General features: G+C 53.2%; 2 protein-coding genes across 2 annotated transcripts; one reads left to right on the top strand and one right to left on the bottom strand.

Annotated features, from left to right (window-relative positions):
* Nucleotides 1–780: 780 nt before the first annotated feature.
* KLHDC8B (kelch domain containing 8B) lies at nucleotides 781–6,040 on the top strand. Its single transcript, XM_037049733.1, has 6 exons — nucleotides 781–1,263; nucleotides 2,220–2,724; nucleotides 3,817–3,981; nucleotides 4,329–4,553; nucleotides 4,647–4,748; nucleotides 5,176–6,040. The coding sequence occupies exons 2-6, from the start codon at nucleotides 2,349–2,351 to the stop codon at nucleotides 5,370–5,372; spliced, it is 1,065 nt and encodes a 354-aa protein (XP_036905628.1). The 5' UTR covers nucleotides 781–1,263; nucleotides 2,220–2,348; the 3' UTR covers nucleotides 5,373–6,040.
* Nucleotides 6,041–6,841: 801 nt separating this feature from the next.
* CIMIP7 (ciliary microtubule inner protein 7) lies at nucleotides 6,842–15,458 on the bottom strand. The gene is made up of 4 exons (XM_037049933.1): nucleotides 15,432–15,458; nucleotides 13,700–13,813; nucleotides 7,665–7,721; nucleotides 6,842–7,258 (listed from the first exon to the last, which is right to left on the bottom strand). The coding sequence occupies exons 1-4, from the start codon at nucleotides 15,456–15,458 to the stop codon at nucleotides 6,842–6,844; spliced, it is 615 nt and encodes a 204-aa protein (XP_036905828.1).
* Nucleotides 15,459–16,318: the final 860 nt, after the last annotated feature.

The raw sequence follows: 16,318 nt of genomic DNA, 5'->3' as shown, positions 1-16,318 counted from the left end.
TCTGACCATTGACCTGTAAGAATGGGCTGCTGGTTCCCAGTCTTAGCCAATATTCTTTTTTTTTTTTAAATAAGATTTTATTTATCTTTAGAGGGGAAGGAGAGAAGGAGAGAAACATCAATGTATGGTTGCCTTTTGTGCGTTCCCTGCTGGGAGTTGGCCTGCAGGGAACAGGCCTGCAACCTAGGCATGTGCCCTGACTGGGAATCGAACCGCGATCCTCTGGTTCGCAGGCCCGCGCTCAATCCACTGAGCTATGCCAGCCAGGGCCCTCCCAGTCTTAGCCAATATTCTTGAATGCTCAGAAGATGGGTCAGGGTCTGGGTCTGAGGTAGGTAGTCCTTTGTCACACCAACTTGCTCTTGGTTGACCCCAGGGGTGGCTGGAGGTAGGGCCAAGACCCTGAAGATGAGCAGTCACAAAATGATTTGGGTCTCAGAATAGCCCAGGTCTGAGGCCCTACAGAATAAGGCCAGAGTGGCCTGCCTAGAAGGTCCCTTGGCTTCTGACTCTTCAAGCTTATACCCTGCTCAGAGCTACACTGACCCTCACAACCCAAATGTTCTCCCCCACTCAGGCCTGTGGGCAGGCCTGCTGGTACTGAGGACAGCACTGTCTGCTGCCCCAACCCCTGCTAGCCTCTGTCTCTACTATATCACCTATTCTGTGCCCTGCTCTGTGCCTGAGGCTGGGCGATTCCAATGCCAACCCACCAGAGGCCTAGGCCACGCCCCAAGTGGCCTCCAGGGGGCGCCGCCTCGAATCTGTGCTTGGGCTCCTCCAAGTTCAGTGGCAGTGGGTGGGCACCGGCGCTCAAAGCCCGGGGATCTGTTGGTTCAACCCACCCGGCCCCGTCCTCGGATGCTCCCAAGCTGGGTCTGGCTCAGAACGGCCCCCCACCATACACGTGTGTGCTGCTCACTGCTGTTTCATTTCTCCCCCCTCCGGCACAGGGTCGGACCCTCAGTTCTGGGAAGGCCCAGTGTCCACGTGTCCATCTCTCTGTTCAGCCGTTGGTATGTGACCATGGGTAGGCGCACGGTGCTCCAGCCATGGCAGGTGCAGAGTTAAAGCGAGTGTTAGGGGGGAGGTTTTCCCAAGTCGGGAGGGGGAAAGAGGGGCGGACCCCGTCCAGCCCCGCCCCGCTCCAGAGCCAAGCCGGAGCCCCGCCAGCGCCTGGCCTCAGCCCCAACCGGACGGAGCCCGCACCAGCGGAGCCGTAACGGCAGCCCACGCGGCCCGGCGGCCCCGGAGCCCCAGCCGGTGAGTCCCGCGGGAACCGCGCTCAGGGGAAGTTTGGGGCGCCGGGAGTAGAACCAAGCTCACTTGTCTGGACCCGCCCCCTACCCCGGCCCTCCTGCGAGCTGGGTGGAAGTTCGAGGCTGGAAAGTCCTCACGCCAGGGGTCCCAGGAGTGTGGCCCCCACGGGAAAGAATGGGAAGAATGGGCTAGGGAACTTGGGGATTTGCATCGAGGGACGAGGACCAGCTGCCCATTCCTGCTGGAAAATCCCTGGACTCTGGGACCCTATAGTGCGGGGCTCATGGGATCCCCAAATAATCCTCCTCACTCATTAAAGACACCAAAGAGGCTGGCCTGTGTGGACCTGGCATGGACAAACCTCTCTGGGGGTAGACCTAAAGGAAAAATGTGGGACGCTGCCACCCAGCACCCCCCCCCCCCCCAGTCCCGAAGGCCCTGATCTTGGCCTTTTGCTGGTGGGATTAGATCAACCAGTGGCTCCCAAGGGAGTTGTAAATGTGCACTGGAGTCTGGTCCCTGGTAATTGGGTGGGAGACACTGGTGGCACAATGGAAGCCAGTCCCAGGAGGGAACAGTATGACTCCACTCGTGCAGAGCACCAGGGTGACAACAGCTGAGGGGAAGGAAAGCTGGGAGGGAGGTGGAAAGCCCTGTCCTAGTCACCTTACCTCCTATCTGGACCTAGATAGGACCAGGCAGCCCCTAAGTGAGGGCAGGACGTGGGAACGGGGAGTTGTCTGGGAGTCGGGGGGTCTCCCTCCTTCCCACTCAAGGAGGGCCTCCACAGAGGTGTGCTGGCCCCCCAGGGTGAGTCTTCCTCCTGCCTCTCCCACCAGTGACCTGGAGCCAGCCCTGCCCTCAGCTTCAGGCTGCTTATCTACCTGAGAGCCCAGGGGTCCTGAGCTCAGAGGTCCTGAGTCGGGGTCCTGACCCTCTGTTTTCCCTCTTTCCTTCAGGCAAAGGCAAGTTCCCTGGACTGACTGGTCAGATTCACTCTGTACCCCTGGTAGAGTCAGGATGAGGATTTCATCAGGGAGGCCTGCAGCCTGAGCAGATTGCATGGCCTGCCCCCGGAGGTGAACACCATGGCCACGGGAGGTAGCCGGGCCTTTGCTTGGCAGGTGCTCCCACCCATGCCCACCTGCCGGGTGTATGGCACAGTGGCATACCAGGATGGACACCTGCTAGTGTTGGGGGGCTGTGGCCAGGCTGGACTGCCCCTGGACACTGCCGAGACACTGGACATGTCCTCACATACCTGGTTGACACTGGCACCCCTGCCCACTGCCCGGGCCGGCGCCGCTGCTGTGGTGCTGGGCAAGCAGGTGCTAGTGGTGGGGGGTGTGGATGAGGGCCAGAGCCCTGTTGCTGCCGTGGAGGCCTTCCTGGCTGATGAGGGCCGCTGGGAGCGTCGTGCCACCCTCCCTCAGGCAGCCATGGGCGTTGCGACTATGGAGAGAGGTGAGTGGCCTCCGGTGGAAGGGCCTGCAGGTGTCCCAACACCCTTCATTCTTCTCTCACTTGGTCCCTTACCCTCAGAGATTGAACAAAAGCTGTAAATTTTGCCTGGATGCTTTGGACATGGCTTTGCCTCCTGTACCCTCCCCTCCCTAGCTCTGAGCTGGGCTAGCAGAAGCCTTCACTGCCTTGTCCAGCTGCAAGGTGGGAGGCAGAGCCTAGGCTGGCCCCTAGCACGAAGGGAGGATCCACCACTTCCCTGGCCTATCCATTCCTCTCGTCTCAGAGACAAGGAGGGGCAGCTCAGGAACTCTCTTGGTTGTTATAGTTTGGGGGAAGGGAGGGGAGGAGGACCTTGGCTTAGAGCCCAATAGGTAGGTGCTTAGATTGTTCCCCCCCGACACACATCAGAGAGCCTGAAGTGGACAAAGGCCAACATGGCTTGGGGACAGTTGCCATGGAAAGTCCCCAATGGGAAGCTCCCAGCTGACTGGCCTGTCTCTTAAGGTTTCCTGACATGCCCCCAGCTGACCCTGAAGGTATAATGGGGCAAGAACCTACTCTATGCAAAGGTGGGTTGCAGAGGTGCTGGCAGGGCTCAGGGACAGAAGGCTTGTGGCCAATGCCCATATCTTGCAGGCCCAAGCCCCTCTCACAGCCATGGCTGATCCCTAGAGCCCCTCCCCAGTCGGAGCTCCATGCTGAGTAGGTCCCGACATGCCCTTTACCCCTGGCTTAAACCATCCTTCAACCCCCTTCCTCCAGGGGAGCCCCCATCTAATAGCCTCCAGGTCTGACCAGGTCTGGTTCTGCTTGGATGCCAGACTTGGTTGCTATAGCGTCTCCAGGGAGACGGAGACAGATTATAATTAGATCTGCTGCCGCCTGCTCTTCACTTGGAGGGGTCCTGGCCAGAGGAGGAATCCTAGTTCTCCCTGCCCCCACTCCAGGCAGGCAGGAGGGTTTTTGTTACTTGTAGGGAGGGTACCAAAAACAGGTCGGTCCCCCACTACCCCCACACCTGGCAAGGGCAGCTATCCGGGTGCAGTGCCTGGAGAGGCCACGGTACTGTCTGAACCACTCCTTTCTATGCAGATGGTATGGTGTATGCTCTGGGGGGAATGGGCTCTGACACAGCCCCCCAGGCCCAGGTTCGAGTGTACGAGCCCCGACGGGACTGCTGGCTCTCGCTACCTTCTATGCCCACACCTTGCTACGGGGCCTCCACTTTCCTGCACGGGAACAAGATCTATGTCCTGGGTAAGGGCCTAGGGGATGTGGGAAAGGGACTCGAAGTCCAGAAGCACCTATCCCTGTGATAGGATCAGTCTTAGTTTGGGAGGGTGGGGCAAGAGGAGCTTTGTTGCAGGTGAGCCAGGCTTGGTCTGAGGCTCAGACCTTTGGTGTCACTGCGGGAACTGGAAAACAAAACCCCAGCGCCTGAGAATCTGAGGGGTGGGTGATCCAAGTTCTGGTGTTGTGCACACAGCTAGGTATGGGTGGCTGGAGTAGGCGGCAGTAGGCTGGTGCAGACTCAGCAACCTGGTGGAGGAGGAGGCTGCCAGGTGCCCCGGGCTTCCTCCCAGGTACCTCAATTCCATTGGCAGGGGGCCGCCAAGGCAAGCTCCCAGTGACCGCTTTTGAGGCCTTTGATCTGGAGGCTCATACTTGGACCCGGCACCCAAGCCTCCCCAGCCGCCGGGCATTTGCTGGCTGCGCCATGGCCGAAGGCAGCTTCTTTAGCTTGGGTGGTTTGCAGCAGCCTGGGCCTCACAATTTCTACTCCCGCCCACACTTTGTCAACACTGTGGAGATGTTCGACCTGGAGCATGGTGAGCAGTGGCTGTCCTGGGCTGTTCTTCAGCTCTCCATGGGATGGAGAGGCTCAATGTCAAGAGCCAGACCTGACCTTCCCTCTCCTGCAGGGTCCTGGACCAAGCTGCCCCGTGGCCTGCGCATGAGGGATAAGAGGGCTGACTTTGTGGTTGGCTCCCTTGGGGGCCACATCGTGGCTGTTGGGGGCCTTGGTGAGTCTTTAGGGCTAGGGGCGGGAGGGGAGCCCAAGACAGGAAGGACTGGCCTCCAGCATGAGCAGCACCTCCTACCCTGCTCTAGGTGCTCTGGGGCTTTGTGAACTTCCCTTTCCCATTCTGTGAAGCAAGCAGGGCGTGATCTACACAGGCCACATCTGGGGGTGTCCTTACCACCTGACTCAGGGATTTGTGCCAGCAGGGCCCTGGGAGACAGAAACAGGACAGATGATCACCGAATGAATGGACAAACAGAACTAGGAATGGATACATGAACAAATGAATGATGAATGGGGCAATGAGTAGCAAGGCCCTGATGGTCCATCCTGGCATGACGCCTGCTGGGCTACACTCTGGGCTCAGGAAGCAAAAGAGCTGGTGCCCCCGAAGCCTGTGTGCCACAACCTCTGTCTCCTTCCTGCAGGAAACCAGCCATGTCCTCTGGGCTCTGTGGAGGGCTTCAGCCTGGCCCGGCGGCGCTGGGAGGCACTCCCTGCCATGCCCACAGCCCGTTGCTCCTGTTCTAGTCTGCAGGCTGGGCCCCGGCTGTTTGTCATCGGGGGTGTGGCACAGGGTCCCAGCCAAGCTGTGGAGGCCCTGTGTCTGCGTGATGGAGTCTGAATGCCTGATGGGACCTTGTCCACTGAAGCAGCTCGGTACAGAGGCAGATGTCTGGCTTCTTGTGCTCCTGAGGAAGCGCACTGGGCCCTGTGGGGGAAGGGATGCACAGGCGTGGGCACTTGAGACACTGCCTCTGAGACTTGGTAACATGGAGAGATTTCACCTTTAGTGTAGGACACACACACATGTGTATACCAGCTTACTCTCATTCATTCATGGACCATGCCTAGCTCCACCCTGGCTCTGGAACCTCCTGAGCCCTCTGTCCAATGAGGAGATGGGTTGGGGGTAAGAGCTGGCCTCATGCCCTGCAGGATCAGTGCCTACCTGGAGTTGACCACGCACACCCCAATGACTGTTCTTGAAACATCCTAGCTGCCAGCGTGCTTTAAAGGCCCCTGTACACCCAGGAGAGTTCAGAGAGGGCAGGTGATGCAGAGGGAATGGAAAAGTGGATGTGGGAACCGCCAGAGGGCCAAAGGAGTGTTGGCTTTAGGCCCTTTACACTGCCGGCTGTGACCTTAGGCCAGTCATTTCACCTTTCTGTGCCTCAGCATCCTCAGCTGTAAATGGGGATCTCTGAAACCTTCCTGCCCTACCTACCTCACAGGGCTGTTGTGAGGACCCAGGCAGTTCAGACATGGAAGTAAAAATGCTGCTCAAATCTGGGGTATGTGTGGAATCCTGTGTCACCCCTGCTGCCCCTGGCCTTTCTTTGGGGGTCTCAGTTCTCCAAGGATAAGGATCCAGAAGAGCCTTTTAGATCTGGCCTCTGCCCCCAAAGTATCTGGTGTCTCAGACCCTCTTAAGCCTCAGATTCTTTTTTGGTGACATAGGATGACTGCTGCCCCCCACTGTCCTCATTAGAGGGCACTCACAGGACGACCAGAGAAATCAGAAAACTACAACAAATGCCACAGGATCAGGATGTCCTCTAGGTGTGTCACTCAGCATCTCTGTAAAGCCTCTGCTCGCCTCCATGTGGGGGGGTCTTGTGGGAGCCGTGGCTCAGGCAGTCTCCCTCTGTCCCAACTGTAGGGAAGGTGTCTCTTATACAGGACTGTGTGGCCATGCACTGGATGCCTAGAGGTGGCAGCCTCCCAGAGAAAGCAAAGCTGCAAGCCCCTGCCTCCTCTTCCAGACTTCGCTGCCCACTGTTAGGGGCCGCTGACTGCTCTCCCTGCAGTCACACTGAGTGCAAGGGGCTCACAGCTGGGTTTGTTGCAAGAATGGATTTGGGGTCCCAGAACCCATCTGCTGTGGCCATGGTAACCCATCTGGACCCTTAGACTCCTGCAGGCTGTACCCCTTTTCACCCGGTGGCAGGGCTCCCAGGGCTACACCTTGCCTGCCCAGCACACAGGTATCATGGGCACAGGCACGTGGGAGCCAGGCATCGGGCCTGGCAGTGCCTTACTGCTCTCAGCCTCCAGGCCATCTGGGGCTGCAAGCACATACAGGCCCTGGTGTCAGCCATTCTCATTTAATGCTCTGGACCAGTTCAGGCACTCGGAGACCCCAGCATGGAGGTAATGCTGCAGCAGTGTGGGTCTTGGGATCTCTGGGAGTTTAGGCAGTGTGTTGGTGATGGGGGCCTGGGGTCCCACATTGCTGCTGCCACAGGAGTCACCAGGGGATGGCTGGCAGAAGTTCTGCTGGTAGGTGGTGCTGGTATGAGGAGGCTTGAGCTGCACAAAGTGCACAAGGCGCTGGGGGAGGTCACCGAGTCCTGGGTCGGACCGGAAGTTGGCCTGGTAGGAGGATTCAAGGGGACGCTGCTGGCAGAACTCCAGCTCACAGGGTGCCCAGCGCAGGAAGGTGTGTTGCTGCCACAGGCGATTCAGGTCTTTCCGCCTTCCAATTCCCTGCAGCAGGCAGAAGGGGCCCTTTTCAACGGTATGGGCTCTTGGCCCACAGTCCAGGCTGCAGGCATTGCTTGAGTGCCCCCTAAACCCAAGCCTGCCTGATGATGCCTGGCCTGTGCCTGGCCTCCCTGGCCTGTACCCCAGCCTTTTTGGCCTGGCTCCATTTCAAAGTGGGGCCTTCAGAAAACCAGGGGCCCCTGGGATATTTGCATATTGTTAGGCAAGCTGGCAGAGGAAACCAAAGCAGAGGTACTTCTTTTGGGGAATGGGCTGTTTCCCAGAGGGGAGAGGTTGTCAGGGAGACAGACACTTATCTGTCTGTATAAGGAGCCCTCCCTCCCTGCACTGTCTCATCCCCACTCCCCACCCCTGCAACTTCAGCCTCGGCTGGGGGCCTGCCCACGGTCCTTCCTCTCTGCATACTTACTCTGTCAAAGGAAGTGCGGTTGTCATGCTTGGAGAAGAAGTGTTGCTGCGCTGGCTCCTTGAAAAGAGTGAGAGAGACTGTCATGGGAGAAAGTGATGCTCACCTCAGGGCCCATATGGATGAAAGATGCCAGGAGCCACCACCCCTAAATTGCTAAACTCCCAACACCCTGCAGGGGCAGATACTGACTAAAGCAACATCTCATTTCTGGGACACCTCATCCTGGCACTTACTCCCAAAGCAGAAGCCTCTGGGGCCACCGATTGAGGAAGGGGCGGAGGCATCTTTCAAAGGTGCCTGAAGGCATCTTCCAGGCATCTGGTGCCTGGCCATTGCCCTGGCCAGGTGGCTCATCTGGTTGGAGCATCATCCTGTTCACCAAAAGACTACAGGTATGATCCCTGGTGGTTAGGGCACACACCTAGGTTGCAGGTTCAATCCTTGCTCAGGGCACATATGGGAGCAACTGATAGTTTCTCTGTCTCTCCCCCCCTTCCTCTCTAAAAATCAATAAACATATATCCTCGGGCAATGATTAAAAAGTTAAAAAAAGAAAATATATCCTGACATCAGGAGGGGAGTGGTTCAAGATTTGCACCTTTCTCTCTACATCCCCCCAGGCAGGACTTCAATTCTCTCCTCCCCTCTGTCCACATCCACTCTCTCATCAGCAACCCAAGCTCTTGACCCTAAATACCACCTGGAAACTGGAAGTTTTCCCTCTAGCTCAAGTTCTCTCCTGAACTCCAGACTCAGTAGCCAAATGAAAATGTGTAACGGGCACTTCAAACACATGACTGAGCTCTGGATGGTTCTCCAAACCCACTCCACCTGCAACCTCCCCCAACTCAGGTCATGGCAGCTATTTCTGGCCCAACACCTCAGAGACCCCTTGATTTTTCCTCCTTTCACTCCTTACATCCAATGTGCCAGGAAATCCTGTTAGTACTTCCTTCGATATGAACCCAGGGCTGGACTGCTCCTGCTCCAAGCCACCAGCCTTCCTCTCTTGACTGAATTATTGCAAGAGCTTCCCACCTGATGTCCCTGCTTCTAAGCTTGCTCCTCCAAGTCTATTATTTTCTTAGCAGGCAGAATGATTATTTTAATATGTGAGTCAGTTCACATCCCTTTGTTTGCCAAAGATCCACAGCAGTTCCTCGTGTTTATAAAAGCCAAGGTCATCATTGTGGTCCATGAGACCCACATAGTGTGGACCTCTTCATCACCTCCAGCCTCACCAATACCTTGCTGCTTCTCAAGCAAACCTTACTTTCATCTCTGGCCTTTGCAGCTGTTCTTTCTGCAGAGATTTTTCTCCCACCTGGCTGTATGACTCCTCCTCACTTTCCTCTTGGGAGGCCTTCCCTCATCACTGCACCAATGGTCTCATCACCCCAACCCTGCATTTTCGCCTTCCAACAGCCTCTATGACTACATATGATGATGTTGCATGCTGTCTGATATTATCGTCTGTCTTGCTCACATCTGTCACTCCGTCTCTGAGAACAGTGCTTGGCTGAATGAAGTGCCTGATCTGGTGAGTTCAGTCTTGGCTGGGTCAGGGTATGTGCAATGGCTGACAGCAGGTTCCTAAGTAAAAGGCAGGGGCTAGCTTCACCCCAAATGCTGAACCAGAATCTTCAGGGTGGAGCCATTGGGCAAAACGGAGCAAAGTATAGGAGGAATCTCTATCATTTCTAACAACTGTTTATGAATCTTCAATCATCTCAGTATAAATTAAAAAAAAAACACAACACAAGCCTGAGGTATGTGTCTTTAACATGCTCCCCTATCGGGACCTCCTGCCTTAGACAGCCAGCGAAGGTCTTCAAATGGAAAGAAAGATCCATGAAGGAGCTTTACCTTTCATTCCTCATAAAGCGAGCTGCCACCACAGAGATTAGAAATAAAAACCCAGGGAGTCCTGGCTGGGTGGCTTGGTTGGTGGGAGCATTGTCCTGTACACCAAAAAGATTGTGGGTTTGACCCTCAGTCAGGACGCACACCTAGGTTGTGGACTCCATCTCCATTTGGGGAGCATGTGGGAAGCAGCTGATAGATGTTTCTCTCTCACATTGATGTTTCTCTCTCTCTTTCTCAAGTTAATAAATATGTTCTCAGGTGAGAATTAAAAAACAAAACAAAACAACCCAGGGCCCTTTTAGGGGAAAAAACTGGAAAATCTTCATAATCTAAAGCTAGGCAGAGTTCTTAGACTTGATACATAAAAAAGAGACCCATTTAAAAATTGATAGATTGGGCCTCATCAAAATTAAAAAGAAAAAAGAAACTTTTGCTTTGTGAAAGTCCATGTGAAGAAGTTGAAAAGACAAGTTACAAACTGAAAGAAAATATTTGCAAACCACATACTCAATGGAGACTAGTATCAAGAATGCATAAAGAGGTCTCACAACTTAACAGTAAAGTAACAAACTATCAGATTAGAAAACTGGCTAATGACATAGACATTTCACCAAAGAGGATGTGCAAATGGCAAATAACATAAAAAATGTTCACCATCATTAAACATTAGAGAAATGTTTAATCACTACAATATCACAACACGATGGCTAAAACAAAAAGTAGAGACAACAATAAATGTTGGTGAGGATGCAGAGGAACTGGATCCCTCAAACACTGCTGGTGGGAATGTGAAAGGCACAGCTACTCTGGAAAACAGTTTGGCAATTTGTTTTAAAAACTAAACATGCAACTACTCTATGACCCAGCGATAGCATTCCTGGGCACTTATTCCAAAGAAATGAAAACTTACATTCACCCCAAAGCCCTACAAAGGGTCATAGCAGGTTTATTTGGGAGACCCAAAAACTGGAATCAGCCCAGAGAGTTTTTAACAGGTGAATGGTTAAACAAACGGGAATATACCTACCATAGACTACTACTCAGTAATGAAAAGGAATGAAACACTGATACACACAATGATTTGGATACATCTCTAAGAAAATATACTGAGCAAGAAAAGCCAATCCCTGAAGGCTGCATGTCCTGTCACTCCATTTATACAACATTTTGAAGTGACAGCATTTTAGAAACAGAGGGAGTGATGGTTGCCAGGGGTTAGGTACAGGGCAGGGTCGAGGAGAGGAAGGCAGGTGGATGTGGTCATGAAAGAGCAGCACCAGGGATTCTTGGGAGATTGTAACTTGACTGCAGTGGCAGACACACAAGGCTACACCAGTGGTAAAAATTTATAGATCTTAATATACACACACAAATAAGTACAAGTCAAACTGGGACATTCGAGTGAAATAGGTGAATTGCATTAATGTCAATGTCTTGGTTGTGATATTATACTACAGCTTTGCACAGTATTACCATTGGGAAAAACGGAGCAAAGTATAGAAGGAATCTCTATCATTTATAACAACGGTTTATGAATCTTCAATCATCTCAGTATAAATTTAAAAAAAAAAACAAAAAACCCTGGGGACCTGGCTGGGTGGCTCAGTTGGTTGGAGATCATCCCATACACCAAAATGTTATGGGTTCGATTCCTGGTCAGGCACATATGTAGGTTGTGGTTTGATCCCTAGTGAGGCATGTACAGCAGGCAATCAGTTCAATGCTTCTCTCTCACATTGATGTTTCCTTCTCTCTCTCTCTGTGTCTCTCTCTCCCCATCCCGTCTTCTCTCTCTAAAATTAATAAACATGTCCTTGGGTGAGAATTAAAAATATATGTATAATAGAAAGAACCTGGGGGTCTGGGCCAAGTTCCAGTGGACTCCAAATTCTCCCCCAATCTCTATGCTCAGCTGCAGAATTACACACAACCCTAGGATGTGGACGTCTTCGTTGTGGGAGGCACCTTTGACTCTGGAACTCTCTGCCCTCACCGTGGCAGCATGCCCCACTGACTCCCACTCACTGGAGCTGTGTCCTCCCAGCTGCAGGGGCCTGGTAAGAAGTGCAGTCATTTCCTTTCCACCCAGGCAGCTCTGAGTGTTCTGAGTGTACTGAAATTCTCAGGAGAATTTCACCTACATCTTTGTTTCTAAGCTACCCAGGGCTCCTTTTCCTCTCCATGGTCTCTGAGCAGGCAGGGTTCAGGCGGGGGTTCCAGCTGAAGAGGCATTGGAGGAGGGGGAGGTTTTCTGAGAGGGGCCATGTTTGCATATAGGGGGCTAAAGGCCCCTGTGGAGTCATAGGGTACCAAGAGAGCAACCTCTGTGGCTGGCTGAGGCATGGTGGTGGCAGGGGCAGGGACACAGCCATCATGGCACCACCAATGAAGGACCTGCCTACAATCATGGTCCTCTTGTGTGACCTTAATAGGACTAGGACTAGGATTTCACTTCCTAAGAGTCACGCAGGTGAAGGCTAGAAATAAATCTGGTTTAGAAGAAAAACAGAATTTTTTTTTACACCTGAATGACAGATAAAATCTTTATGTGCCAAGTTGAAAAGAAAGAAGAGTGGATGCCACGACTTGGAAAGGTTTTTAAGCACTACGGCTGCAGTCAGCCTGTGGAACCCTGGTACATTTCAGCTAATTAGAAAATAAAATGTGCACCCCCCCCCCCGAGCAGTCCCACTAATTAAAACAGCTTCAGACCTAGGAGGAGCTAGGAGACTTGGCATTTACACCACCTGAGCCCAGTGCACACAGACCATGCCATTTGGGACTGCCGATAATGCTAGTAAAGGCTGTAGGTGGCAGGTCTTCACTTCAACCAAAACATGTCCCCTACTCTGTCCCTGGGGGACAGGTGGAGAGGACATTCTGGTTTGAGGAGAGAACAGCCCAAACTGAGGGCTACTACCAAAACCCAGTAGGAAGTCCCCGGGTTTCCTCTGTCCCTGCACTAGTAAAGCCCATCACTCTCACAGGGGAGGTGGCCCCCGCTCAGGACGCAGTGCTAGGCAGCCCTTTCAACTGGGAGCACTGAGGAAGTGCGGGCTCCACAGGATGGCAGCCTCCGGGGCCCTGCTCTTGGCCTGGGAAAGCAGTTGCTAGAGAATCAGATGGCGGATCAAATAGAACCCAGCTAAAAGCTGGGAAGCAACAAGCTGCAGTGGGCAGAGCACGTTCTGGGCTCCACTCTGCTTTTGCCTAGAAGGCCACACTTCTCCCAGGCTGCCTTCCTTCTGGCCACTGGCAAGTCCTGGGAGGAGAAGGAGGTAAGAGGAGTTTCTTTTCCTGGCTCGCTCCCAGGTCAGTTCCCCCCTGGCTGTGTCTCTCCACCCAAGATCACCACTGCTATCAGGGTGGCCCTCTCCACACCACTTTGTCCTTCTGGTTTCTAGAGGCCACACCTTCCCCTTGTCCCTTTGGGCCCAGTTGCATTGGCTACTTGGGGCTACCTTCCCCTGCAGCCCCCACACCTACCCTTTGCATGTCCACCCTCCTGAGTTCTCCTTTTTCGAGTGGGCTTTTCCTGTTGGGCCCCTGACTGATGCACAGTGCCTCCTTCTAGTCTCCAGGCCTGGAGGCAGTCAAGGGCCTGGGACGTGTATCCTCCCCTGTTCTGGGGAAGTCTTTTCCAGCACTCTAGGCCATTTCTGCCATCACCCTTCCCATTCCTCTTGGCTAGGCATGTGGGTGGGCACCCAGACACTTTCCATACTGCTTCCTCGACCAGAGGGGCCTCCTCCCCACTCACTCTAGTGCCCCTGGACTACAAGACTGACTGAGGGCTAGACCATGGGTTTTCACTGCATCAAGGAGTCTGAGCTTAAGGCCAGTTGTTGGCAACACTCAAGGCTTATTTCCTGGGTTCTGGAGGCTGTCTCCCCATGGCTGCTCACCCCACCTGCACCCTGACCCTTCCTCCATCTAGAAGGATGATTGTGCAAGACTGTCCAGCCTGGCATTGGTTCCTCTTCACCCGTCTGTAAGAGAAAGACCTGACATTGCAGGGGAAGAAGGGCCAGGCCTCCTGCCATCCTGGGGACAGGCTGGCTTCACGTGTCAGTCCAGCTGTGTGTGGTAGGGCGGAGGATGATGCTCTTGGGGCTGAGAGAAGCAGAGACTGGTCCAGCCACCCAGCTGCTCCCAGGGCTGCCTTGTACCTGACACCGCTTCAGGAACACTGCCGGAGGCTGGGGTTTGGCTGCAAGGCGGTATTCTTGAGCACTTTCATTCTTGAACTGGCCTCTGTAGTGCCCATAGAAGCCACTGTTGTGCTATAATAAGGCAGGCATGAGCATGAATCCTACCAAAACCCCATCCCCAAGTCATAGACCTCAGTGGCTAGACATCAGAGGCTAGAAGCCTCTCCTGGTAGTTTCTGATAAAATAGAAAGAATCTGACTTGGGGGGAGTCCCCTGGGGAGGGGACTGCAAAGAGGTGTCTCTCATTCATCATTAGAACAGTTGGCCATCTGTGCTGGCTCACCTGAGAGGGCTGTGTGTATATAGGCCCTTCCTTTCCTTTCCCCCTCGATCCCTCCTTCCCTCCCTTCCTTCCTTCCCTTTTTTCCTCCTCTTTCTTAAAATTCCAATATGGGGTGAGAAGACAACAGTGAAAGGGCAGAAGGGTCTTGGCCCCTGTGAACCTTCCTTCTGTGGGGGAGTCAAACACAGTGATTAGGGTCAGGAAAGAAATAGCCTGATGAACAGATCAAGAGTGACAAGGAACAGGAACAGCTCCTCATGACAATGGGGGTGGGAGCCTGAACATGAAAAGGAGTCATCTATGTGAGTAGTAGCGGAAGGACCTTCAATATGCTGGGAACTTCAAGTGCAAAATTTCAAAGGAGGGAGAAGGAAGGGAGGGAGGGAGGGAGGGAGGGAGGGGGAGGGGGGAAGGAAGGAAGGAAGGAAGGAAGGACAGATGAGCTTGGAAGAACAAAAGAAGGGACTTTGTTACTAAAGGGTTGTGAACAAGCTGAAGGGAAGTGGGGTGAGGTCAGGGAGGGACAGGGCCTAGATTCCCTGGGTTAGGGCTATGGATTCTCTTCTGAGGAAGGGAAGGGGCCAGACAGCTTCTGAGCAGGGGTGACCCCTAGAACTGAGCAGTTTTGAGAATAGGGCCGCTGTCTAGTGGCACAGTCCTTCCCTGGGAGATCTGAGAGAAAGTTCCCTTCATTGTCTACCCCCCTCCAAACATTAATAGATCAAAGGTCCCTAGAGAGCAAGGACTAAATGGATCCATCTTCTGCATTCATTGCCAAGTCAGGAATGAACACCTGTTTGACACACACTCTGCTATCCTGGGCCAAGAAGGGCATGAACTTTCTGAAAGAAGTACTTCAACAATGGGTAGCTTCTGGGGAGAATTTCAGAGATTGGGACTGGCAGACAACAGAAACTGGAGGGTCTAAGAAGGAGCTCTCCTGTACCGATGTCATTAGGCAGACACCCTGTGGATGACAATGTCTGGCCAAGGAACTACTATGGCTCATTTTCTTCAACCTGAGTGCTCCCTGGAGAGGATGGTCCTCCATGATCCCATCCCTGAGCAGCAAGAACCTGTCCCCAGCCAGCCTCTGGCTGTCACGGTGGGATCTTAAACACGACTGGGAAGCCCAACATGTTTTCATCCCACTGACCATCCTTCTACTGTCTGCTGAACACCCCTTACTTTCTATTCAGTTTAATTCAACAGTATTTAGGTGTTAGGAAGACTAATTAGGCTCCAGGGGTAACCCCAGGGTGGCAGATGGGAAGTGGGTAGTTCAGTGTCCTCCACTAGCCCGGATGCTGGATGAAACCCTCCTCAGTTCACTTTCATGATGCATTCAAATTTCAGGTACTACCCCAGGGCCAGGGACCAGGATTAACTATCAAATACGCTCTTACCCAGGAGCCTACTAAAGCACTCTTCATCTTTCCGGGGAAAGGAACCGAAGAGGTAAACTTTCCTCTTGTCTCTCTGAGGCTGTCTGAAAATTGCAGGAGGCCAACTTCTTGTTGCTTAGAGACAAAGGGATGTTGTGACTGCACAATGCCGCTAAGTGAAGAGGCAGCACCTGTTTTACTTCCCCCCAGAGAGAAATCTGCCCCTCCACATTAACAGCCCGAGAGCATCCTTATATATAGAAACACAGAAGGCTCCACTGTGGAGCTTTCACATAGTCAGTGAAATATTAAAGAACATTTAGAGGTGAATCCTGCATTTTTAAAACTGCCCAACCAAAATGCCAGAGATATAAATTTAGAAAGCACTCCATGGAGCCAGAAGAAACGTTAAAGGGGTTGGTGGCTCTTAGGATAAAATTAGTGCTTCAGAATAAGGCTCTGTCTGTCCACTTCTCAGGAGGTTGTGGTAACTGGGAACATCACTAATCATGGCAGGTGAATGTGACAAGGACCTGCAGGGAGGAGAGCATAACAGAAGAGAGAAGAAGGAACATGGAAATATTTATTTACATTGTGGTTCCATTCCAAGCTATCCTTGGACAAATGATTCTCATTCCCTCTCTCTCTCTCTCCCCCTCTCTCTCATTGGTAACACTGGGATGTGACCTGTTCATCCCTTTCACTAACCAAAAGAAGCCATCCCTCAGCAACTAAAGAAGAGCCAACAGCCAACAGCCCTGGCTGGTGTGGCTCAATGAACTGAGCAACGGCCTGCGAACCAGACGGTCGCTGGTTCGATTCCCAGTTGGGGCCCATGCCTGGGTTGTGGGCCAGGTCCCCAGTAGGGGGCGTGTGAGAGACACCCACACATTGATGTTTCTCTCCCT

This window comes from Sturnira hondurensis, unplaced genomic scaffold (assembly GCF_014824575.4).
Source record: "Sturnira hondurensis isolate 20B ecotype Veracruz unplaced genomic scaffold, ASM1482457v3 Scaffold0006496, whole genome shotgun sequence".
In the NCBI taxonomy this organism is placed as follows: Eukaryota; Metazoa; Chordata; class Mammalia; order Chiroptera; family Phyllostomidae; genus Sturnira; species Sturnira hondurensis.
The sequence above is the reverse complement of the archived record's forward strand: the minus strand, read 5'-3'. Positions and strand labels throughout refer to the sequence as shown.

What these genes read in the sequence shown, in the direction of transcription:
- KLHDC8B (XM_037049733.1), top strand. Translation starts at nt 2,349, where the DNA reads ATGGCCACGGGAGGTAGCCGGGCCTTTGCTTGGCAGGTGCTCCCACCC. An exon ending in GAACAAGATCTATGTCCTGG is followed by an intron (nt 3,982 to 4,328) that starts GTAAGGGCCTAG and finishes TTCCATTGGCAG; the next exon opens with GGGGCCGCCAAGGCAAGCTC. An exon ending in CGTGGCTGTTGGGGGCCTTG is followed by an intron (nt 4,749 to 5,175) that starts GTGAGTCTTTAG and finishes TCCTTCCTGCAG; the next exon opens with GAAACCAGCCATGTCCTCTG.
- CIMIP7 (XM_037049933.1), bottom strand. Translation starts at nt 15,458, where the DNA reads ATGAAGAGTGCTTTAGTAGGCTCCTGG. An exon ending in GTGCTTTAGTAGGCTCCTGG is followed by an intron (nt 13,814 to 15,431) that starts GTAAGAGCGTAT and finishes GCCTTATTATAG; the next exon opens with CACAACAGTGGCTTCTATGG. An exon ending in TGTTCCTGAAGCGGTGTCAG is followed by an intron (nt 7,722 to 13,699) that starts GTACAAGGCAGC and finishes ACTCTTTTCAAG; the next exon opens with GAGCCAGCGCAGCAACACTT.